General features: G+C 39.4%; 2 protein-coding genes across 3 annotated transcripts; one reads left to right on the top strand and one right to left on the bottom strand.

Moving 5' to 3' along the window:
- Positions 1-15458: 15458 nt before the first annotated feature.
- LOC115776426 (uncharacterized) lies at positions 15459-19829 on the bottom strand. Of its 2 annotated transcripts, XM_030724097.1 has the most exons (10): positions 19726-19771; positions 19207-19419; positions 19043-19118; positions 18660-18778; positions 18151-18570; positions 17842-18052; positions 17349-17560; positions 17123-17270; positions 16803-16912; positions 15459-16148 (listed from the first exon to the last, which is right to left on the bottom strand). In XM_030724097.1, exons 3-10 carry the CDS (start codon positions 19080-19082, stop codon positions 15837-15839), a joined length of 1572 nt encoding a protein of 523 aa, XP_030579957.1. In that variant the 5' UTR covers positions 19083-19118; positions 19207-19419; positions 19726-19771; the 3' UTR covers positions 15459-15836. The 2 variants fall into 2 exon arrangements, with proteins under 2 accessions (XP_030579957.1, XP_030579956.1); XM_030724096.1 differs by lacking the exon at positions 19207-19419 and having other exon boundaries at positions 15460-16148; positions 19726-19829.
- Positions 19830-20099: 270 nt separating this feature from the next.
- Positions 20100-24063, top strand: LOC115776425 (uncharacterized). Its single transcript, XM_030724095.1, has 3 exons — positions 20100-20680; positions 20776-20862; positions 21514-24063. The coding sequence occupies exons 1-3, from the start codon at positions 20270-20272 to the stop codon at positions 23650-23652; spliced, it is 2637 nt and encodes an 878-aa protein (XP_030579955.1). The 5' UTR covers positions 20100-20269; the 3' UTR covers positions 23653-24063.
- The last annotated feature ends 213 nt before the right edge of the window (positions 24064-24276 follow it).

Raw genomic sequence — 24276 nt, 5'->3', positions numbered from 1 at the left:
TTCATGGTCATGAAAACTGGAGCCTGATCAGACTGATTCCCCTGTTGATTGGCCATTGTATCCCAGAGGGAGATGAAACATGGGAAGTTCTACTGTGCCTGAAAGATGTGGTTGAGTTGGTCATGTCTCCAAAGTTTACGGAGGAGTCACTCCAATATCTAGATTTCAAGGTGTCAGAGCATAGGTCTTTGCTTCAAAAGGCATTCCCTCAGTACAGGCTCCGTCCAAAACACAATTACTTGGAGCATTATCCCCATCTTATTCAAGTATATGGACCACTGGTCCATGTGTGGACAATGAGGTTTGAGGCGAAGCACAAAATCTTCAAGAGAGTCATTCGTGAAGCCCACAACTTCAGAAATGTTCCTCTGACTTTAGCCGATAGACATCAGAAGATGATGGCCTACCACTTAGATTGTGCTTCATTTTTTAAACCAGCAGTAGAGCTGGATAAAGTAAAAAGCATCCTGGTTTCTTCCCTCCCAGACAGTGTGCAGCAATATGCCTTGGCAAGATGTTCACCACAAAACACAGTCCTTGCAGCAACATCTGTTATGATAGATGGTGTTAAGTACGCAAGCGACATGTTGCTGTCTGTTGGTTCATGTGCAGGCCTTCCAGAGTTCAGGCAGATTCATCAGATTTTGGTCATGACTACCAACATTATGTTCATGTGCACACAGATGTTTGCATGGTATCATGAACACCTCAGATCTTATGAAGTCTGCAAAAGTAGCTCAAGTCTGGTTGTAACTCAGAAGACCTCAATGACATTGCTCCCCTCTCTGCCTACAGAGTGAAAGGACAGCTGTTTGTTACCTTGAAACGTTATATTTTGTGCTGATGTCATATTTGATTCTTTCAGAATCATGGACCAGTCATGGCCAGTGAGAGTAGTGGTTGGAGGAAATGATATCCGCAAGATCAGTTTCCAAGAAAGGCCCAATAATTTGGAAGAACTTATAAGTGAGCTGAAAAAGCATCTCAGTCTTCAGTACGAATTCATACTTCACTATGAAGATCCAGAGTTCAACAATGCTTTTTGCAATGTCTCAGATATTGCTGAATTACCTACAAGGCCAACACTGAAGATTGTCTCACTAGAAAATGTAACTGTAACATTGTCGTCTGTCAGAACTTCATCTTCAGCATGTGACCTATCTACAGCAAGTTCATCTGACACCGATATACTGCCACACAACAAAGAGACCTCACGTGACCCATGGCCTTCTACATTTGAGGTGCCATATTTCTCTGTGGATACTGAATATAGACTGAGACAGGGAAACCTTATTTATATGAGAGATGGGATACGCATGTCAGTGTCACGAGACATGGACTAGTTCTTATATAGCGCTTTTCTACTCAGATATGAGCACTCAAAGCGCTTACACAACACGTTTTTACATTTACCCATGCACACCCATTCATACAAGCACTTCCATGATTAATTAATTAAGCTAAGTGCTTTTAATTATGTAACATTCACTCACATTCATACTCCGACAGAACGGTCGGAGAGCAACTTGGGGTTAAGTATCTTGCCCAAGGATACATTGGCATGCAGCCAGCAGTAGCCAGGAATTGAACCACTGACCTTCCGATCAGTAGGTGACCTGCTCTACCTACTGAGCTACAACCACCCCTAAGCCCACCCCATGAAGCATGACATTTTGCAGAAGCTCGCAGAGGAGATGTATAAATACATGGCTTATCCCCAAAATGAACACTTCACAATTGTTGCTGAGGCGCTGATTGGTAAGCACCCCTGCCTTAAAGAGCCAGGATCCACCAGGGCTTGCAATGGATGGAAGAATAGCTTAAAATTCAAAATGGGTAATCTTCGTGCCAAACTCCGCCAATGTGGAATGGCAGATGTGTCAGTCAACAGTATTAAAAAAAGACGACAGAACAGAGAAGGAGGGCCACTAGGAAAAAATATAAAGAGACCCAGAAGAAGTGAGACAAACTTCCTACCAAATTTTCCACATGGTGAAGACAGGTCAACACTTGAAAGCTCTCGACAGATCCTGGAAAATGAGATGAAGAAAAGATCACCAAATGCAAACTATGTGAATCGCCTGATGAGCCAGACCTTCTCGTTGAGACGTAAAGAAATTGTGGAAGAGCAGCCATCTGTAAAGCAGATGTTGGAACGCTGGCCAGCTCTTTTCAGGAAACAACAGGTAAGCAAAGAAAAAAAACACAAATGGGCCACCCCATGCAGTTTGTGTACCAATTTTTTGGCTCTCTTAACCATTGTGGAAAATATTGTTTTTCCTGTTCTGTTTTGCCTTTAAAGGTTTTTGCAGAGTTCACCAGAGTGGCAAGTAGGGATCTTGAGCAGGACTTTTTTCAGTCCTTGGACCGCCACACCCCACGTTTGCTGGAGATATTCAAGTTGAAAAAGGGAGTCATTGGCAACACACTTTCCGAGATCCTTGTCCAGGTTGAAAGAAGGGTAAGCATTCCCTCTGATTTTGTTTAAGAGGAAGGAAATTCTGCAAGTTCTTAATTTACATCTTTTTCAGTTGGATGTGCACACATGCACATGATTCCTTTTCTTCACACCCTCTCATTTACAGTAAACTTCATACTAGGCAAAACCATCCAGTTTGGTCTTGTATTAAAGGGACATAGGGTCATATTTCTTTTGGGGAAGAAATTTATATTGCTGATGGTTGGATGATTAAGACTGGAAAAAATATAATGAATGATTGAGCAACAGTCTGTGGCATTAATATACAAATAAGCTGTTAGCAGGTCAGGAAATGACCGCTGCTCCTTTAACTGTACAACCATTAAAATTCTAATCAATCTTAGCCAGACAATAAGTGCTGTCAACACGCTGAACCAGGGGCGGAGCTTCTGGAGGGGCTGGGAGGGCGGCACGCCCCCAGCCCGGGGCTAGAGGGGGCCTGGATGGGAGAGAGGAGAGGAGAATAAGATTTCAGGTAGCCAGGCCTCTGTCACGTCCGAGGTGAGGTGGAGAAGGAGGGCCCTGTCTTGATTATATCGCAATATGCATGGCTCAATGTGCACAGTATACAACCCACTATACATCACCCATCATTCATGTTTTACACGGCGGTTTTAAAGGTTGCCACAGTCAGGACTGAGTCATGGTTGCTCAAAACTTTACAAGACCGACTGACTTTAGTGATGTAGTAGGTGTAAAATATTGAATAAGATGTTGGACTGCATGACTGGCTTTATTTTCACTCTAAAGGCCGTTTCACACCGGACGCGCTGCATTTTTGCGAATAAATCGCCCTCATAAAACGCACTGTGAAAGAAAGGAAGTCGACATCAAGCGATGATGTAATGAGGTTGTGATGTTTCTAAACAAGAGAAGGAAGAAACAGATTCTGGGTTCATCCAATTCATAAGAAAGCAGCAGCAGGGAGAGTTTCATGGTTTGATCCAGGAGTTGAAGCTGCATCACGGCCGCTTTGGCGCATACTTCAGGATGTCAGTGGGCAGTTGTTATTGGCAGAGTTGGGATCACATGTGAGGAAGCAGAGAATAATTTCAGAAAGCCGACTGACTCAGAACAGCGTGTAGCTGTGTGTCTGAGGTAAAATAGTATGAGTTTACTGTTCCCAGCTGTATATTCAGTACATCGGTGCGCGTTTTGAGCCATGAACTCACATGTTGCTAAATGCAGCGCTCTGATTGGTCAGATCTGTTTGTGCGTCTGGTGCGTAAAGGACTGGACGCATAAATTCCGTGCGAATGTTTCGTGCGTTAAAAACATTTTTCGGACTCTCCTGTTCTTAATGCAGCCGTTCACACCAACCTCGTCATTTCACAGGACGAATTTGCAGCATTTATTTTTCGGTTCAAGTTCGATTTTTCTGAACAAACAGGTCTGACCAATCAGAGCGCTGCATTTAGCAGCATGTGAGGTCATAGCTCAAAACGCGCACCAATGTACTGAATATACAATGATATGGGACAATAAAATCATAATATTTGACCTCAGACACACAGCTACATGCTGCTCCGGGTCAGTCGGCTTTCTGATATTATTCTCTGCCTCCTCACATGTGATCCCAACTCTGCCAACAAGAGCTCACACTGTCCCACTGACATCCTGAAATATGCGCGAAAGCATCCGTGATGCAGCTTCAACTCCGGGATCAAACCATGAAACTCTCCCTGCTGCTGCTTTCTTATGAGCTGGATGAACACATAAACTCTGTTTCTTCCTTCTCTTGTTTAGAAACATCAGGGCCTCATTACATCATCGCTTGATGTCGACTTCCTTTCTTTCCCAGTGCATTTTATGAGGGCGATTTATTCGCAAAAACAGCGCGTCCGGTGTGTATATAGGTTACACGACAAGTTCACATCCGAAAGATTCGGAATTTCATGTCGTTTTTACGCAACGCACCCGGTGTGAAACGGCCTTAAAGGCCTTAAGTGGAGCATTTTTACGGACTAAGCTAACATGAGTGGCATTTCATAACATACACATTCCCACTGTTCTGGGCATGTGTATGTTGTAAAATGCTGTTTATTATTTGGGTATAAAGGGCCCGGTCATTTCCCCCGCCCCCAGCCCGGCTCTGATTTGTTCCGCTAGTGCGCTGAACAATTATTTAATATCACTTATTGTGAAAAAATGTGATTTGAGTTTCTTCAGAAGATGCTTTTGCTTACTCTTATTTTTCCCTTCTTGTAGACCAGTGATGTCGTTGCCACGAGGACTGCTGTCCTGCGATGTCTGTCAGTTTTTCTCGGGGATGATGGAAGAGAATTCTACAATATCTCTTTTGTATGTATTGTAATTTGGTTTGTTAGAGGTTGTGCACTTGGAAATTAAGATTTTCACCTCATTCTTTTTTTTTTTTAATTTTTACTTGTCTTAATATCCACAGGTTTCAGATGCCATGGCAGACTTCACCCAGGTTCCTGTGGGGTTACTGACTGTCATTCCTGAGGTCAGTCAGCAACCAGGTCCAAATGCTCTACACCTTGAACCATCCAGCATTGGTATCATTCTGGAAGGTACAATTGTCATGGATGACATCAAAAGCCACGATCAAGCTGTTTGCTTTATATTTGGACTGATCTATGCCCTTCACCTTGACTATCCAAAATGCCTAAAAAACACCTTTGAATTCATCCAGAGGGTGATGCTTAGTCTGGGTGTAGGTAACCTCAGGCCGAAACTACAGAGCTTGAAAAATGCTCTTCTGCAGTAGAGGGTCACAGCTGCACACAACCACAGATAAGTTAAAAGTGCTGAGGCATAGACACTTGATGTTTTTTTTGTTTTTTTTTTTTTGCAGATATTTTCAGTTAATAACGAGAGGAAAGTTCTTATGGTTACAGTGAGATACATGCGGTTGATTTTGGGCACATGTATTATTTAATTTTTGTACAGTTAGGTTCATAATTACGTACATTTTTTGTATTGTATGTGGGGTATTCTTATTTTAAACTACCGAAACTAACTTGTAAAGTTTAATAAAGAAAGAATTTAACATTTGCATTACCATTAGGAGAGATAATGGTAACATTTTGTTCACATTTATAATTTTGAAATTTTTCAGATTTCGGATATATTACCCCAAATTGTAAATTATTTGACAGTCTGTTACTAGGGGTTTCCATTTTTTTCTAAATGTTTACTTGTAACTATGGAGGATGGATTCTGACATAATTGACAGTAAACATAGAATTAAATAAATGACTTGGTAAATTATTGGTAATTTGTTGCACTGTAAGTTTGGAAAGTTCTTATTTTTTATTTGAATTTGAATTACTTTATCAAGCCAATTATTTATTTCTATGTTTATTGCCAATTACATCAGAATCTGTGCTCCATATAAAACTACTTAAATTTGATTTTTTTTTTCTCCAGGTAAGTGTTAGTGCTATTGCTGTTTTTGAGCCCTGTTGAAGGGTAAAAAGGTTATTAGTTTAATTTCATGTTTCACTGGCCACATTGGCCTTTTGTTAATGCTATGGATAGCATTGTCTTAAAAATAAAACATTGAACGTTTTGAACTTATCATCTTTTGTTGTGGTTACTTTATTCATTTAAGGCAATCGGTTTCCTAGATTCTGCTAAGTAAACTGTACTGTTCATGTAAGTTGGAGTAACTTGATGTAGCTAAGTTAAGAACAGGTTAATTTACTTGCTATTTCTGAGTTTAAACAATTTCATTAAACTAAGTTAAATTAACTTCACACAATTAAGTTCACACAACAAGGTCTGAATTACACTGAACAAGTATATGTTAAGTAAACAAACATAAGACTTAATAGTTATATTTACTTACATTTTTCAGGGCAATCGGTTTCCTAGATTTTTTTAAGTAAGGTCAACTTGTCAGATTTTACAGTGTGGGTATATGGCAACTTGGGGTGTGTTTTCATATGAATCCACAAAGTTGCTGCACAATGAGTGCGCAATTAAGTGCGCAAAGCCGAGCCGGAAGTAAGACTGTGCGCTGTCGTGATCTCGACAGTGTTTTCCGTACTTTTTCTCACTAACGGATTGTATAAATATCTCAAAACAAGCTATATTTCTTCAACAAAGTGACAAAGTGTCTCACGAGAGTGGATTATTACAGATTATTAGAGGACTTTGTCACTGACTCAATCGGTTTTATCGCTGCAGAATCCCGCGAACGAACAGGTGTTACTCGGAAGGCGATTCAGACTCAGTTTAAGTGTAAGATTTTATTCTCAGCTCATCCTTGTATTATATGCCGTTTAGATGTAAATATTTATGTAATGGTGAGTTAGACATGCACCATTACACAGAAAATATCATCGTGCGCTGGTGTTAAGCCACTCCTATTGTGTGTATGTGTGTGCTCATACGGGTGGAAGGGAAGGGAAGGTGTTTTATAGACCTCAATAGGCTTTCACTGCGGTTGCACAATGGCTCAGAGCATTGTTTATTGATATTCGGTGATATTAGCTTTGTGGTGGGCTTTGTGTAAGTTGATTTGTGTTTGTGGGGGGTGGGGGTAATTGTTTGGGAGGATGTTGTAAGTTGTGTATCAGAGAAGGACTTATTGGGAGGATTGTGTTTTTTTTATTTTATGTGTATATGTAGTGTTTACATTTACTGTAACTTTTGATCACTGAAAATAGACTGGGGGGGGGGGGGGGGGGGGTGAATGAAGGCCTAACATTTTCCTTCTTTTACAAATTAGGGCAAACTCTGATTTATATGTCTATAATTATAATTAATTTGTACTATCAGTAAATTTGTGTATAGCACAGCATTCCTCTGGGTATTTTCTTTCATTAGAGTCCTCATTGATGACTGTATGTTGAAGCATTGAGGAGTTACAGCCATTTGAAATTTGTATATCAGGCATTGTCCCATTGGTGCCACTTGGAGTCTCCAAATGGCACCAGTTGGAAAACGCCTGGACATCAACACTCAAAAACTTGTCCAAAACAGTAGGTTTTTGTGCTATTTTGATAAACTTTGAAATACAAGTAGACAAGACTTCATTTTACAGCTTCATTTTATTTTCCAGTCCATACCTTCTACACTCAGTGTGTAGTTACATAAAAATAAACATGAAAAATCTAGGTGAGGCAAAAATCGTCTAATTTTTCTGTGTTCCAAACTTAATAGCTGCATACTCATTACAGTAACAGCATTTTTGAATGCAAAATGAAAAATATAGCTTGTCATCTTCACAAAGAGACCAAGCTTTTGCATGTACTCCAAAGAGTTCAGGAACAGCAGCTGATTGAATTTGGGTATGCTTTTTCAGGCATTTTTGTTGATTTTGGAGTGGCCAGATAAGGGGTTTTAACCGTAGTGTCTGAAGAAGACTCCCCATTTACATGAACAAATTGGAGTCTATTAGGTAAATATGACTCAAACCACTGCAGTGCAGTACCTTTAATACCTATAGTATGCTCTAACCTCTGTAATAAAATGTTACGGTCAACAGTATCAAAAGCTGCACTGAGGTCCAACAGGACAAGAACAGAGATGAGTCCACCAGTGGCGGATCTAGGATTTTTCTGAGTAAGGGGCCGCAGTATTCATAGAGGGGCCAAGTATTTGTGGTAGATGTGGTGATAGACAGAGCAATAAAAATTAAAGCCATTACATTAAAGTTACAGTAAATCTTATCAACATGAGGTGTAAGAATTCAGTGAACTAGGGGCTGCACGACTTAAGATTTTTTAAGGTCGAAGTCAACATGATAAAAGTCGAGTCGACAGCGACTAGTCGCTATGACGTCATACGAACTTGAGACACGATGCTTTGCAGTAACTTACAGGATTTATTACCCATACCCTTATGAAAATCCACTATGGTTAACCATAGTGGATTTTCATAAGGGTATTCACAGATAAAACATTTGTTGTGTGAAATTCTGTTCCCCCTGAGAATCTGTTCCCCCTATGTCGGGAGAGTGCAGCCAGAGAGGCGGATCCGACAGTCTTCACGGCGCTTCTGATCGATTTCTCGGTAAAAGTCTTTTACAGTCTCTCATCAAGAAAAACAACTCCTGTGAACATGAAAACATTTGCTCTTTATTTGCAAAAGTTACACGGGGGGAACGAAATATTTCAGCCATCCAAAATATTGTGTTCCCCCTCCATGACATGGGAACAAATTAATTTACCAGCAAGTCTTTTACAGTGTCATTTTACCGAGAAATCGATCAGATGCGCCGTGAAGACGGTCCGATCTGCCTCTCTGCCTACAGTTCGTACTCCCGACACAGGGGGAACAGATTTTCACGGGGAAACAGAATTTCGCACAACACCTGAACAGCTAAATACCTTCTGCTGATTGCTGGCCCACCACTCCAGTGGGTTCGCCATGGTGGGAATCTGCGGTAACGAAAAAAAAAAAGAAAAAAATCACGGACTGCGTCTGCAGCAGTGGAGAAGTGTGCTGCTGATCTCCTGTCAGTCTAGTAACGTGGCCCAAAAAGGTGCTCAAAATCCTTTCAAGTGACTGTGCATCACGGTCGTACTTTTGTTGTACTTCAGCACAGCTTTGCAGATTTGGCATGTAACAGTAGTTGAACCAGAAGAGTAAAATAATTCTACACTGTTGATTTTCTAGCTGTTTGCGAAGACTGCTCCTCGTCCTCGCCTTCCATCTGTTTGGAATCCATTTTGTCGCCAGCAGTCAAGTGACTGCGACTAGTCGACCTGAAATTTAAAGACTCGCGAGATTTCCTAGAATCGACTACTCGACAAGTCGACTAGTTCATGCAACCCCTACAGTGAACTTATATGCTGTTTCACTAACTAAGAATATCAGACATTTCATACATTACAGCATTAACTGTTGTTGCTCTCCCTAATTGATTTCTGACCTGATGAAAAGGGGCTGGAGGTGCTCTGCTCTGGACCAGCCTCTGGTCTGCTGTGTCCTGCTGCTCTCTCCCTCCTCTCACCCTGCTCATTTTCAGCTGGCAGACTCACTCTGCTCAAAAACTGCTGAATTCCTGCCTGAGACTGACCCTTTCTTTTCATATTCTTCTCTGTCACTGCCAAACATTATAGTTAATGTTAACACACAAATGCAAATTACAAAGACGTACATGAATTAGTAAAATGCTAACATTCATGTCCAAACACAAATAGGGCCTCAGTTAACATTACTATTAACTCACTTTGCTTCTTACTTTAATGTTTATCAGACTTACGCTGTGTGACAGCTGTGAATAAAAAGGGATTTATGACTTATCATTATCAACAAACTCCTCAAACTGGCATCGGTTGTCAGTTAAAAAAACTTTCTCCACGAGATCGTTCAAATCTTCTTTTTCTTGTTTTATTCACGCTGGACATTCCTATTTGGCTCATTAGCGCTACTGGTGTTTCGGCATGGAATTGCATCCACCTATAATTTGATCCTCGTTCTTGGACAAAGGACAGATGAGTGACAGGACAGGGGCACTTCAGGGGGCCAATCAGATTTCAGATGGGGCCAATGCCCCTGTGGCCCCGCTCCTAGAACCGCCCCTGGAGTCCACTGTCAGAGGCTCTAAGAAGATCATTGGTAACCTTCACTAATGCTGTTTCTGTACTGTGATGAATTCTGAAACCTGACTGAAACTCTTCAAATAAACCGTTCCTCTGCAGATGATCAGTTAGCTGTTTTACAACTACTCTTTCAAGAATCTTTGAGAGAAAAGGAAGGTTGGAGATTGGCCTATAATTAGCTAAGACAGCTGGATTTTAATAGTTTTGAATTTTACATTGTATTTTAATTTTAGTTCGTTTTTACTTTTTTTCTTTAATTCAGTTAGATTTAGTTAGTTTTCAGAGTGATTTTGCTCGTGTTTATTCGTTTTTATTTTAGATTTAATGCTTAGTTATAGTTTAGTTTTCATTATTTTAGTATTAGTTTTAGTTGTATCATACTATGTCAGGCTCAAGATTCAAGGTGCAAGAGTGACTATTGTGTAATAAAAACTCAACAAAACATACCGTTACAAAATTGTATTCAACAACCAACTGTTCACAAGACAGCAGCAGTACATGCTAACTGTGTGTAATATTAAGGACACACCCGAACAGAGAGAAACATAAAGAGAAATATGAACTCCAAAACTCAATAAACTCTACAATAAACTCTACAACAAAATTCAGCATCAGTGCAGCAGATTAACAACAGCTACATGTGGTGTTTGACAAAAACAAACTCTTTGAAGGAGTCAAAGCTCAAATCCAGCTGCATCCTGATGTTCTCACCACCTGAAGCTGCTTCTGTTTTGGAGCTAGCTTGGTTAGATGCTCGCTGATTAGACCTGCAGGGTCTTTGCAGCCTCTGTACATAACCTACGGAAGGAAGTGTTCGACCTCATGTCCTCATTTATGCTTGCATAGCTGGATTGTGTGTGTTAATTACCTTGTGGTCTTGCTGGTGTTTTACATGCGGTGCTGGCTGGGACTTTTTTTGGTCCTCGCTCTTTGTGCTCAGTTTTTTGGCTGCAAACATATTTGTCCGTGTTTTTTTCAGTTTTTTCATTCCCTCACATCCATTCCAACAGTTTTTAGCATTTCCCTCCAGGAATTTGCTGACATTTGTGAGTCCTTACATTCATGCTTTGATTATTATTCCTGATTGTTATTCTCTCACTGATGAAGTAGAAGGAAACGCACAAGGACTGAACAGGTTCATCACAAAGTTGCGACTGCATGGACCCTACGAGTAGTCACGTTTCTCCGGAGGTGCAGCCAAGTTACGTTGTAGGATCAAAGCGGTTTCTGTAGCCGTTGTGCGCTTCTCAGGTGGACTGTTTGTGATTTTTCCACTTGAGAAGTGCTCCACACATTTTCTCATCATCCACTACAAGACACACTCCTGTCTGTGCTATCGTACTCAAATAAACTCCATATGGGACTCTGCTGCTTTCTTGGCAGACTGCTGCCATTACCTTGCAGACCAGCGCGGTGAGCGCACACAATTGCTCGATGACGCTCCCATCTTAAACTGCTAGAGCGGAAAAAATGATTTCATATCAGTCCACAAGGCTTTGAAATAAAATGACAAACATGAAAACGAAGGTCATTTTATCTATAATTTCAGTGAGTTTTAGTTAGTTGTTGTTTTTTCCTTTTAATTATTCTTTTATTTCATTTTAGCAAAAGAAAATGTTTTTTTTTCACTTTCAGTTTTCGTTATTTTGTCCATTTCCTTAACTATAATATCCCTGGCTGGGTCAGTGATGGCTTTTTAAGTAGCGCTTTAATTACAGCCACCTTGAAGGTCTGTGGTACACAGCCAACCAATAAAGACTGATTGATCATTTTTAAGATAGAAGCATCAATAATTGGAAAGACTTCTTTGAACAGTCTAGTAGGAATGGGATCTAACAAACATGTTGCTGGTTTGGAGGAAGTAACTATTGAAGTTAACTCTGAAAGATCAACTGGAGCCAAAGAGTCTAAACAAATACCAGCAGTGCTGAAAACAAACCTGGGGTTGTTCTTATTTTCTTCAATTAATGATGAATAGTAAGATGTCCTAGCTTTAGGGAGGGCTGTTTTTTAATAGAGCAACAAACTCTTTTTCCAGGCTAAATGAGCATTTTCTAATTTAGTGAGACACCATTCCCTCTCCAGCTTTCGGGTTATCTGCTTTAAGCTGTGCGTTTGTGAATTATACCACGGAGTCAGGCACTTCTGATTTGAAGCTTTCCTTTTCAGAGGAGCCACAGTATCCAAAGTCGTACGCAGTGAGGATGAGTTTGATATAGGTAAATTGTAAATGGACTGGTTCTTATATAGCACCTTTCTACTCTATGTTGAGCACTCAAAGCACTTTACACAACATGCCTCATTCACCCATATTTATAGTCACATTTAAACACATTCATACTCTGATGGTTGCATTGGAGAGCAACTTGGGGTTCAGTATCTTGCCCAAGGATACTTTGGCATGCAGACTGGAGCAGGCAGGGATCAAACCACCAACCCTCTGATTAGTAGGTGACCTCCTCTACCTCTTGAGCTACACCTAAAATAAAGTAACAGATGTCTTGCTTGACAAGAGCAACAGTCCAAACAGAAAAATCAAAAAAGAAATAAAAGGCAGAAAATCCAAAGCAAAGGCCTGACATAAAAAACATCTGGTGATAAGATGTGATGAAGGACATGAAACAATTAAGAGCAGGTGAACTCAGTTAGAGAGGCAATCACAAAGGAGGGAAAAGGCAGGGAGTAAAACCAGAGTGAGACATTAAATTAAACTAGCCTTCAAAGCAAAACAGGAAAATACCAAGAGACAGTGAAGGCATGACTTGGCAAGAAGTCAGGGAGCCAGTATTCAGAGGCCCATAACGAGACCGAAGGAACACTGATGGAGAAGCACTGCAGGAACTAGAATAAAACCCCAGTGGAAACACATCACTACAAAAAACTATGAGTGCCAATACACTATAGTAATGGAACCAAAGCTCAGAAACAAGACAAACCCTGGAACACTGACAGTTTTTAACCACATAGGTTCTGCATACTCAGCTATTTGGCATGTGCCTAAAACAAAGCCCAACCCTAACTGTAGCCAGGACACCTGGTGGAAGTTCACAGGTTAAATGTGCCGGTTCTCTTTGGTCTTCTGCTTGCCTGTCAAAGCCCTGTGTAAAGTCTGCTTCTAAGGGTTCTGCATGAAGTTTATTATTATTATTATTATTATACACATACACGCAAAAGGACATGAAAATAAAGCGTCCAGCTGAGTTGTTTCCTCATCGTGATCAGTGAACTGTTCCAGTATTAATTCCCCTTCTTGACAGCGCGGTCGTTCTAAATGTGGTCCATAAATGTTGATTCCAGGTGTAAAGGTGTTCAACTTGTTTGTTCTCTGAATATGCAGATTCAGGGGATGGAGGGCAGCAAAAATTAGCCAATAATTCAATTTGTTCATCGCAAACTGTTTTTGATTTATATCAATTTCACGGCTTCCATCAGGTGCCACATCACAGAGGAGGGTAATAACCCAGAAATAACCTCGTTATGGAGACAGCGCTGCGGTGTGGGCACAATGAACTCAGAGCTGAAGAATTAGTGACCTGGAAAGTGGCAGTGAGAGTTAATGGCATTAGCTCCATCAGACACTCGGAGTGAGAGCGAATCATTTAGAGTGCTGCTGCAAAGGAAATCACAGAAAGGATCCTCTGATGGCTCATTGTTCTTTTCCTCCTCGCGGTGACTATTTCACTGTTATTATTATCAGGGAAACAGAAACACAGCTACTCCTATTGTTTTCAGTCTAATTAGAGGAGAGGGTGAGATGTAGAGCAGGCTGCTAATTATTTTCTTTCATGTATTTTATAATCGTGTTTGCGAATTTGATGTGGACACGTGCTTCCTGTGTCACCTGCTGACAGGCTGTCCACACGTGTGCTGCACAGCACCTTTCTCTCATGACAACATTTAACATGCTAACAACAAACTGATGCAGCATCTGTTTACCTTGAAACATAAAAAACCATCTCACTTGTCTGCTGTGTTTCACCTCAGAAATATTTAAAATATTGAAATTTGTGGATGTTCTGCAGTAATCAGCTCTTTGATATCCAACATCAATACAACTTTGATATATGGGGCTGCCTTGATGAGCTCAGAGAACATTAAAAATATGTTTAATTAGCATTTCAAATCAGCCACACTTAACTAAAAAAGAATATACAATAAAGGAGAAATATGGCCGAGTGTATGTGGGGGCGGGTGAACAAATTACTCGTGGGTTAGATGAACAAAGAGACGGCCCTCAGAACAAAGCGTGTGTTTTAGCCTTGTGCCTTTCACCTTCTGATGCCAGACCAATCAAAACCATCCTCCGGGCCCCTTTTCTGATTTCTTCATCACTCTCATGCAGGAAAATATTCTGTCTCTAATTAATATGACCTTATGAAATTTTAATGAAGCCTGAGCCCCTCTTTGAGCGTGCAGTGGGGAGCCTTGAAGTACATGTGTCAGTATTTGCTCTTAGCTGTGAGGAAGAAAGAGGAGAAAATGTGACTTTGGTCTGTGATGAATAACTGATGTACATTTTAACCTATTTATTTCATTTTGATTCAAATCTTCAGATCATGGAGAGGATTGACAGATCAAGACTGCTGGGGTAAAATGATTGCTCTTCCCTTTTATATTTATTTTTGGAGATGTAATGTCATGCCAAAAAGGAAGTTAAGATTTCAAACTGTTCAAAGTGAATTTCATATGAGGTGTAATTCAATGGAAAATATAAAATGCCAGTCTCAATTTTGCACTGTGAGAAGAGAGAGAATCTGCACATGCTCATGACTGGCTGCATCTTTTTTCCTTTTTTGTCCATTTTCCTGCTTTCTGAGGCGGAGATCCAGACATTTTCAAATCTACCAGCAGTGATCACTCTTTGAGCTTCAGTGTGTACAAATCTACCGAAGCTCATAGATACTCTACATTTCAAGGCTTTAAAAGCCTTGAAAAGGACAAATGCAGCCCTGCAGATTCTATGCAAACTTGTTTCTGTTCTCGGGCTGGGTTGGGGAGGAGTTTCTACTTGAAATGGATGAAGTAATTCAGGATCTTGTTCCTGAGAGAGTGGAACCGCAGACTGCACTGCAAAAACTACCTGTCTAAATATAAGGAAAAAACTACTTAATTTGGAAAGATTCAGACTATAATCAAGTGAAATATTCTGCCAGTGGATTGAGATAATTACACTTGATAAGATTTCTTGAAATAAGACAAAATATCTAGTCTTTAGACAAGTGAGAAATAACTTAAAACAAGTTGTTTAACACTCATTTCAAGTGCTTTATCAAGTCAAATAAACTCAAAACTAGCCTGCCAATGCTTCTTTCAGTGTTTTTTTCTTTCTCACTTTGAGAGAAAAACTCTTAAAACAAGAGGAACTAACAGCTGTTCTTCTGAATTCAAGAATTGCTAATTCTACATATTCTGTCTTAAAATAAGAAAGCATTTACACTAAATGAATCCAAAAACACAGTACAATATACAACAGCCTTTATTTAAATTGCTTCTCCAAATAGCAACAATAGTATACAGCATTGCACACATGAATGTGCAAAACAAACCCACACAGAAATGGTAATGTTGAGGTTGTAATGCAAGTAATGCTATACATTATACATGGTGTCATTGAACTAATAGTAACTTTCAATTACAACTAAAAACTGGTAAAGTTAATTAACTCTAATCAACATTTAAAGCTACTGAAACTCACATTATAAAGCAGAACATTTGAAGAACAGAAGATGTGTTTGTATTAGATAAACAAAAATGAAGAATTTAAATGTCTTTTTACAGCTCTTATGTTAGGTTAAAACTTTCCAACACAGACATGAAAGTCGTGTACCTGTACAACTCTACTCCTGAATAAAAGCCTTCCACTCTGCCATGGCTTTTTTGTATGAGCCTGTGGTGTCTCGCTCATGGATACTGTCCTTTAACACTTCAGTCTGAATGACAGACAGAAGGGTTGCCACACACTTTGGATATGTGAGATGCAAGGTGTAGTAGTATGCCATCAGATACAGCAAACCTTGACGGAGGTCTTCTTCAGCAAATGTGGTGATGGGTGTGGTTCCAATTGCCATAATACAGTGGGACCCATCAAAGAGCAAAACAGGGCTGAAGAGAGATCTCCTCTGAAGGTAGATGGCTGGATCTTCTGTTGGCTAAAGAAAAAAGGACAAAACAGAGAAGAGAGACATTAAAAAACTAGCTGAGCAGTCAAACTACTGAGACACTATTATGTATATATGTATATATATATATATGAATGATCACAATCATAGAATACAGGTGGTACAGCTCATCTTCATATCATTTTGTTTCTTTAGTTTGAAAAATGCCCTACAGAAAATGTCAAATATGCCTGCCAATGAAATAATTATGACAAGATTAACTTGTGTCTTAGTCACTGTTAGTAGTCATTCTCCACATACTTTGGGAAATGACAGAGATACTGCACCTGTAATGTTTTAAATCTGTTATTACTTCCAGTTTGTTTTGTGAATTTTTATGATTTTAATGAATTTTAGTTTAATTAGTTATTTTTAATCAATTTATTAGTGTTTCCTGTAGACATTGGTCTGTATTTGTATTTTGGCAGGCCATGCTGTCCTCTGACCAACATAGTGCTGCAGAAATTTCAGTATCAATTTTCAAATGTAAATTCTATTATTTTTAGGAGCAGAGATGCTTAAAAAGGACCAAATAAATTGCCAAAATGTACAGTGAAAGCCCTTGCAGACATACATTGCCTACTTTCCTTCGGGATCAATAAAGTATCTATATATTAACTGATAACAATATGAACAAACTCTGACCTGAAGGACATGAAGCAATGCCTCACTGGCATGTCCCAGCTTCTTGGGTGGCGCAGTTGGTGAGGGGAAGAGTGTGGGGAGTGCCCTAAACAGGGCGATGTTGCATTCCACTGGAACAAAATAAATCAATGTTTAGTTCAATCCTAAATGATCTAAATTTGATTGGCAACTTAATCTTGATACCACAGAAAATAAGGTGTCACCATGAACAGTACTGTTGTTCCAGTTTTATTTAATCAGCACTATCATACACAATCCTATACATATTTATGTCTCTGAAAACAGCTACATGATGTATTAAAGATAGCACAATGACTAACCTCTATTTTGGTTCATCGGTGGCTTTAACACCTTCTTCCAAAGACCATAAAACTGAACCATGGAGCAGAAGTCCTCCCATCTTGCCTTTACTTCAGTTATGAATTTGTTGTTGTTCTTATCCAGGATCCGCCGTAGCTCATCCATCACCTATAGTGCAAGTAAATGTTAAAACCTGCACCAGTGCTTGCTTTATAAGAAAGCCACGATGAAAAGTAAGTCACTTACATTGTGAAGCTCCTTGAAACATGGATATGCCTCTAGAATCTTTGTTGGCCTATCTTCTTCTTTCAGAACATCGCTGTCAATGAAGGCTCTTCTTGATTGAAACTCAAGGTCAAGAATTTGGCAAACAGCATCTCGGTTGGGTTTTGGCTTCTTATACAGGTCCTGCAGAGTCTTGTAATGCCTGGCCTGTGTTGCTAGACTATCCATGTTGACTAAAGGGGAAAATACAGAATCAGTAACTGGATCCAACATATCAATCTAAATGATACTATGTGTTTTAGCCAGCAAGCCTAACATTGTGTGTTATATATTTATGATGGTTATTCTACAGAAAGTCAAATACATGAATATTGAAAAATCACATCCTGTCACAACAGATCAAAACCTAATCAAGTTTAAATTTAAAGTGTAATATATCAAGACATCCCAATCTATCAAAGTCATCCAGCCTTCACGTCCATCATTATTGCCATAATTAGAATTTGTCAATTACCTGAACTGTCGCCATCAGAACTGCTCACTGGTGGCAAAAGAATCGTTGATCCGCCACTTGAATCTGCATCATCATCTTCTCCCTGGTCACTTGGTGAGAACTCAATGTGGCGCCTTTTTTTTGAACGGCCCCTCTCTGGTGTGGGACCCTGCCTCTTTCGAGGGGACTTAATATTCAGGATCCTCTTCTGAAGATAACTGTACATGCTCGTCTATGGTGAATAAGATGTTGAAAGAAAAAAAGAAACGTAATATCACGTATATAATTTCAGAAGTCTGAAATAAATGTGAAAAAAATTTAATCACATACATATTTGGCAGGTAAGTCGTTATCCTGTAGCATGGGATAATACTCCACTAGTTTCTTAGCCATGGCAGTAACATCGTACTTGGACGGGTATCGTAACTCCTCTCCTTGTCGACTTGCTCTCAAGATTGAAATCATGCTGGTGACAGTGTTTCTCACCAGCCTGCATCTCAGCTCTTTGGACATGGCAGCTTCTCCCTCTCTACCAGTGCAGGCCATCTCAAAATAGTGTTTCCGAGCTAGTTCCAGCTCACCATCTGTATAGATCACATATTCAGGAGGACTGGGAAGCTGTAGAGTCTTCTCTGGGGTTTTCTTTACCAAAGGAGTGGATGTCTGGGGAGATGGAGGTGTTCCTTTAGGTGAAGACCTAGTTCCTGCTTCACCAGGGCCAGCTTTGTCTGGTAAGGTGGAATAGTCCTCCTAAGAAAATAATTCAAAACATAAATGTTGTAGGTGTTACAAACAAAACTGCACTACACGTTTTTAGATCAAAGGCAGCAAAAACTTGCCTCTTTGTGAAGATGAGCCCACAACTGTTTCCTCCTGAGAAAGTTTTCTGGACCAGGAAAAAGATCTCTTAAATCATCACGACTGAGGGTGTGGATTAAAACCTCATCTATGTTGGCAGCTGTAAAGAGAGGTCAAATAGTAATAAACCTTTTAGAGTTGAAAAACTTGGACCTTATAAATTTAATGGTATTCAACTTGACAGGGCAAATAAAATCCAAATTGTCCTCTTACTGTTTTATCTCCCAGCTACAAATAAATATAAATAGAATAAAATTTTGACATTTGGGTGTTTTGAGATTACATAAATAGTTAAAATTCAAATTTGAAACCAATGTCAGCATGGACAACTTTATTTTATTAAAGACACTTAAACTTGACATACCATTTAGAACTGATACTGTAACATCATCTAGTCCATCCATGATTTCCGTGTGTCTTCCTTTTAATTGCGCCTTTATCTGAGGGCATGAAAAAAAACACGACATTAAGCCAAGGCTCAAAAAATCATGCTCAGAAGTATGTCAGACCATTCAAACAGTACAACACCTTATGGACTTTTCAAATACAACACATGTATTTTCCTTCTGTATACAGTGGACCCAGAGTGATTGACAGGAGCCTCAACTAGTGCAGAAACTAAACTCTCAGCATTTTCCTCCACAGCCTGCATAGGTCCCTCAGCTAAGACATGCACACCTGCCTCTGATCTGCATCTGCTGTTCCTACGTTCATTAGTACCAAGTCTGTCTGCATGTCCTGCTAATTACATCAAACATGTACATATTTTATGTGGAAAATTATATTCAAACTTTTAACACCATTGGTTAGTCATGGTAAACAAAAAAAAAAAATCGCATTGTAACGTAAATTGCAGGACCAAACCTGTTAGCTAATATTAGCTAAGCAAGCTTAGCTAGCTGGCTTTTAGGCTACAGTGGCAAAAAACTTGTGGACGTATTATGAGAACTGATAGTCCATCCATGGGTAAACTGATTGCTGGACCAGGCTGCTGTTTTCCCAGTAGTACAAAATTTTTAAATCAAATGCTGTAAAAGTTCTCCTTACCTCAGCAGAATCCAGTCCAAGCCTGCTTCTTCGCTCCCCTTCAAACGGTTACAGGACAGACGTGACCACATGAGGGCAGTCAGGGGGGAGTAGGTGCAGACCATAATAATGTTTCTAAAACTTGTAAAGTAATAACAGGCCTAATAGGGGGATATTATAACTATAAATTACATTTTAATTATTACTCCTGTTGTGGTCCCTTACTGAATCACAATAACTAGAGTTTAAACTAGATTTAATGAGAGTTTTGATGTAACCGACCCCCCTCCATATTTGGTAATGACCTGCAGCGCCTGTATGAGCCCGCCAACAACAGCTCAAAAGTGATGTGAAGCAGTAGGGTATTTGTTTCTGCTCTTGCTTCTTAGACTGAACGTTTTGTCTACTTTCTTCTGCTACATTTACATTTCTAATAGAGGTTTACGAACGTGTGTTGTAGTGCTAGCATGACTTGATTTTGCCGTGAGTGAAGATTTTCATTAGGCTAAGAATAGACTGTCTGCATTCAGCTAGCTGCCCTGTTTTTTCTTTTTGGCGGTTTAACATGGCCTGTTGGAGGTGTATGATTTGCTTTGTTTTTGTTGCCTTAACATTGAAGTCTCTCTTGAGCCATATTAACAAAACACATAGCCGCAGTCCAAACTTCCGAGTCATATGCGGAATAGATGGTTGTACAGAGGAATACAGAGTCTTTAACTCTTTTTACTACCATATCAGACGCACTCATGCTCTGTATCTTGCGACTGGGAACCCTCCTACCCAGTGGATGACAGCAGCATCATCTGACTTATCACATGCTGCAGGTGAACATTTTGACATACCAGTTTTTTCTGACTGTGCCACTAAAACACAAGGAATGCAAAGGACCGACAGTGAGGTCAACATACCTGTCATTCCAAATGAAATGTCAAGTCCGGAGCTTGAGGATTTCCAGACTCCAAATACTGATAATCAGGTAAGATGCAATGTTTGCTAATGAAAATGTTTAACAGTTAACATTCAGGTGTTTATATTATTTTTTTAATGTATATTAACACAACATATCTACAGGAAGGAGCTGCTACAGCAAGTGAAAATCTCGTCAGATGTGCAGCTGCATTTACCATCAGTGTCCGGGAAAGATGTCACCTATCCCAGGTATTGCACAAACCTAAGTGTTAGGGAAATAAAATATATATTGAATATATGTATGTGTGTCTGCATTTAAGTATGCGTTTTACCACAGTCATAATTTGCTTATAAAGACTTGAAAATTGGTCCTTGATAGAGTTTGAAAAGTGCTTGAATAAGACTGGGAAAAGGTCTTGAAAGCATGTAAACTTACAATTCTAATTCTATGGACCATTTTATAATTCCACTGTCAGAGCTACAACAGTGTCATATTTTGTGACAAGGATACACACAAACTTTTTGGCTCTGGGGCCACATTGACTTTTTGAAATTTGACAGACGGGCCGGGCCAGCACCAGATGGATACATATTTAACATAAACATATAAAAAAGCATTACAGTGTTAATACTTAGATTTGCATTTAGTGGGAACAGTGTTGTTTTTAAGTAATGAGAACACGCACGTGTGAAAAGAGGTCAAAAGGGTGCAGGAACAAGAGCAAAAAGAAAGTCTGCACACCAGAGAAGTGTAATTCTGACTTTTGAATTCTGAGCAAGAACTGGACAGAGATCATTTTGGTATGAAATCCTATTCAGAATGTTCTTAAGAAGTGTAATGCTAGTCTCATATTGAACAAACTGTATATAGCTCATATTTCTTTGTTGTTTTTGTTTCAGAGGGGTGTCAACAGTATTGTCTCTGGAGTCCAGCAGTATCAAACTGCTCTTCTCAGTACCATGAAGGACACCATGAAGTCGCTCTTTCAAAGACATTCAGACAATATGGAGCAGCTACAAGAGGCAGTATTGGCAGAACTGGAAAATTTTCAAGATCCTTTCTCCATGATGGCTTCCACATACATTCAGGACAGCACAATCCAGAGGCTTTTTAACCCAGTCATACCAGAGGAGGTAGTTATGTCTCAAAAGGTTTGCAGAGTTAACAAAGGACAGTCAAGAGTAATTGCCATCAAAAACAGAAGTTTTTACTATATACCCCTTATTAGGAGCCTTGAACAGTTGTTGTCCAATTCCAGGATTTTTGCCATGATCAACACCGCACCTCAGAGTTGCCACAAAGATGGGTTTTTGTATGACATTATTGATGGGAGCATTTATAAATCCCATCCACTGTTTTCAAAAGAACCTTCTGCTTTACAGATAATTTTGTATGCTGATGAAATAGAGATATGCAATCCTCTTGGGTCACATGCTTCAGTAAATAAATTATTCATGTTTTATTATACTTTAGGAAACATAGACCCCAAGTTTAGGTCAAAGCTTGCTGCAATCAGACTCCTTGCTATAGCAAAAGCTGATGATATTGACAAATGTGGTGTTGATTTTGTATTACAAAGGATTAATGAAGACTTAAAGTTGCTCTATAATGGTGTCAAAATCCAAACACAGCGTGGTAGCATGGATTTATTTGGTGCTGTAGTTTCGGTCTGTGGTGACACACTTGCCCAACATGAGCTTGCTGGTTTCAAGGAAGGAGTTGGTTTTGCATATAGTAAGTGTAGGCATTGTGAATGTACCTTTGATGAAATGCAAATTAATTTTAATGAACTAAGTTTTACTAAAAGGACAATGAAAAAACATATTAAGCAGTGCTGTGAAATAGAAAAGGCTTGCACAGACTTCTTGAAATCATCTCTCAAAACCACCTATGGTATAAACAGAAGAAGCAAGCTGATTGATTTCCCAGCCTTTGACCTCATTCAACAAACACCACAGGATATAATGCACATCATTCTTGAGGGTGTTGCACCCATGGAAATTAAGTGTGTGCTAAAACACCTTGTTCTCTCTGGACAGATGGAGTTGGATGTGTTCAATTCTGCCATGCAGAGTTTTCCTTTGTCACCAATAGACATACGTGACAAACCCTGCCCTATCAGTGTCACTACCTTGGCATCTAATGACAATAAACTGAAACAGTCCTCGGGGCAAATGCTGATACTGTTGAAGATCATGCCTTTTCTGCTCAACAGTATAGAGAAAAATGAATATGTTCAGTTTGTTTTGGACTTAATTAAGATTGTTCAGATACTCTTTGCCCCTATTTTATCTGTACAAAGTGTGTTCAGACTGAAGAATATGATTGAACAGCATTTGAAACAGTTTAAGAAACTTTTTCCTGAGAATAATATAATACCTAAGCAACATTACCTGTTGCATCTCCCTGCTCAGATTCTTCATCTGGGGCCTGTGATAAGGCACATGTGTATGAGATTCGAATCAAAGCACTGTTTTTTTAAACAATGGGCATCTAAATTGAACTTCAGAAATGTCTGTAAGTCACTTGTGAACCATAATCAGCTTTCTGAATGCTGTCAAAATGAATTGGGCACTGAGCATCCAATATTTGTACATGAGAAGGAATTGGGTCCTGTCTCTGAAGTGACAAATCCTGAGTATATTGCAGCAAAGATAAGAGATTTTTTGGGGATAGGTGGCATACAACATGGAGTCAAAGTAAAATGGCTTATTCTCAATGGGAACAAGTACATAAGTGAAAAGTCTCTAATAATCACCAGTGTGAGTGACACAGTTCCTGTTTTTGGACTTATTAAAAACATTTTTGTGGTAGACAGTTCATTATACTGTTTTGAATACCAGCTTTATGAGACTGTGGGCTTTAATACAGATTTTTTAGCATATAAAATTGTAGTTCCTAATCTCGCCCAAGCAACAGAGTTTATAGATGCTGAAAAGCTAGTTGATCCTACATCATATTATCCAGTCAGTTTCAAATGCAGTATGTATGTTCTGACAAAATATAACCTTGATGATGTCATTGCACTTAAAAGTTGAAATGAAACAGGGGAAGATGTGCTGTGATTTATTGCCTATGTTGTGGCTGTGGATTCGTACTACATAAAATGTTACACTGCAGCTTTGTAAATATTGTAAATAAATGTGTTAATGATGGGCCAACAAAAGCCTAAGCGACTTATTACTGAGAGGCCTTAAAATAAGCTTTCGCATCTAAAAATGGTTGTGAAATATACAATGTGACCTCAAACAGTGTCTCAGTGATATAATTTAGCCTAAAATGCATGTAAAGTAACTAGTTTAAGGATTTAGTAACTAAGTAAGAAATAAAAGTAATATATTCTAAAAACAAGTTTTATAATCTTACACATTCAGCTCCTGCTTAGTATATCACTCTCAAAACAAGATCAAAAATACTTTTTGGCTCAATGTAAGATTATTAGACTTAGATAGACTGTCAGTTTTTGCAGTGTGACGGGGAAATTTCTGCAACATCTGCAGTGACTGTGGTGGTGAAGCGAGAACTGAGTGTAAAGGTGAAGCTGTCCATTTACTGATCGATCTACATTCCTACCCTCACCTGTGGCCAAGAGCTGTGGGCGGTGGCTGAAAGAATAATATCACAGATACAAGTTTTCCCCAGAAGGCCTTTAGGTTTAGCCT

Source organism: Archocentrus centrarchus, unplaced genomic scaffold (assembly GCF_007364275.1).
Source record: "Archocentrus centrarchus isolate MPI-CPG fArcCen1 unplaced genomic scaffold, fArcCen1 scaffold_32_ctg1, whole genome shotgun sequence".
NCBI lineage: Eukaryota > Metazoa > Chordata > Actinopteri > Cichliformes > Cichlidae > Archocentrus > Archocentrus centrarchus.
This window is presented reverse-complemented; position numbering and strand designations above follow the sequence as displayed.

Bases quoted from the DNA above. Each gene is read 5' to 3' on its own strand.
- LOC115776426 (XM_030724096.1), bottom strand. From the start codon at position 19,082: ATGGATGGACTAGATGATGTTACAGTATCAGTTCTAAATG. The intron at 18,779-19,042 runs GTATGTCAAGTT...CTCTCTTTACAG, and splicing joins TACAGTATCAGTTCTAAATG to CTGCCAACATAGATGAGGTT. The intron at 18,053-18,150 runs GTATGTGATTAA...TATTCACCATAG, and splicing joins ACGACTTACCTGCCAAATAT to ACGAGCATGTACAGTTATCT.
- LOC115776425 (XM_030724095.1), top strand. From the start codon at position 20,270: ATGGCCTGTTGGAGGTGTATGATTTGCTTTGTTTTTGTTGCCTTAACA. The intron at 20,681-20,775 runs GTAAGATGCAAT...ACATATCTACAG, and splicing joins CTCCAAATACTGATAATCAG to GAAGGAGCTGCTACAGCAAG. The intron at 20,863-21,513 runs GTATTGCACAAA...TTTTTGTTTCAG, and splicing joins AAAGATGTCACCTATCCCAG to AGGGGTGTCAACAGTATTGT.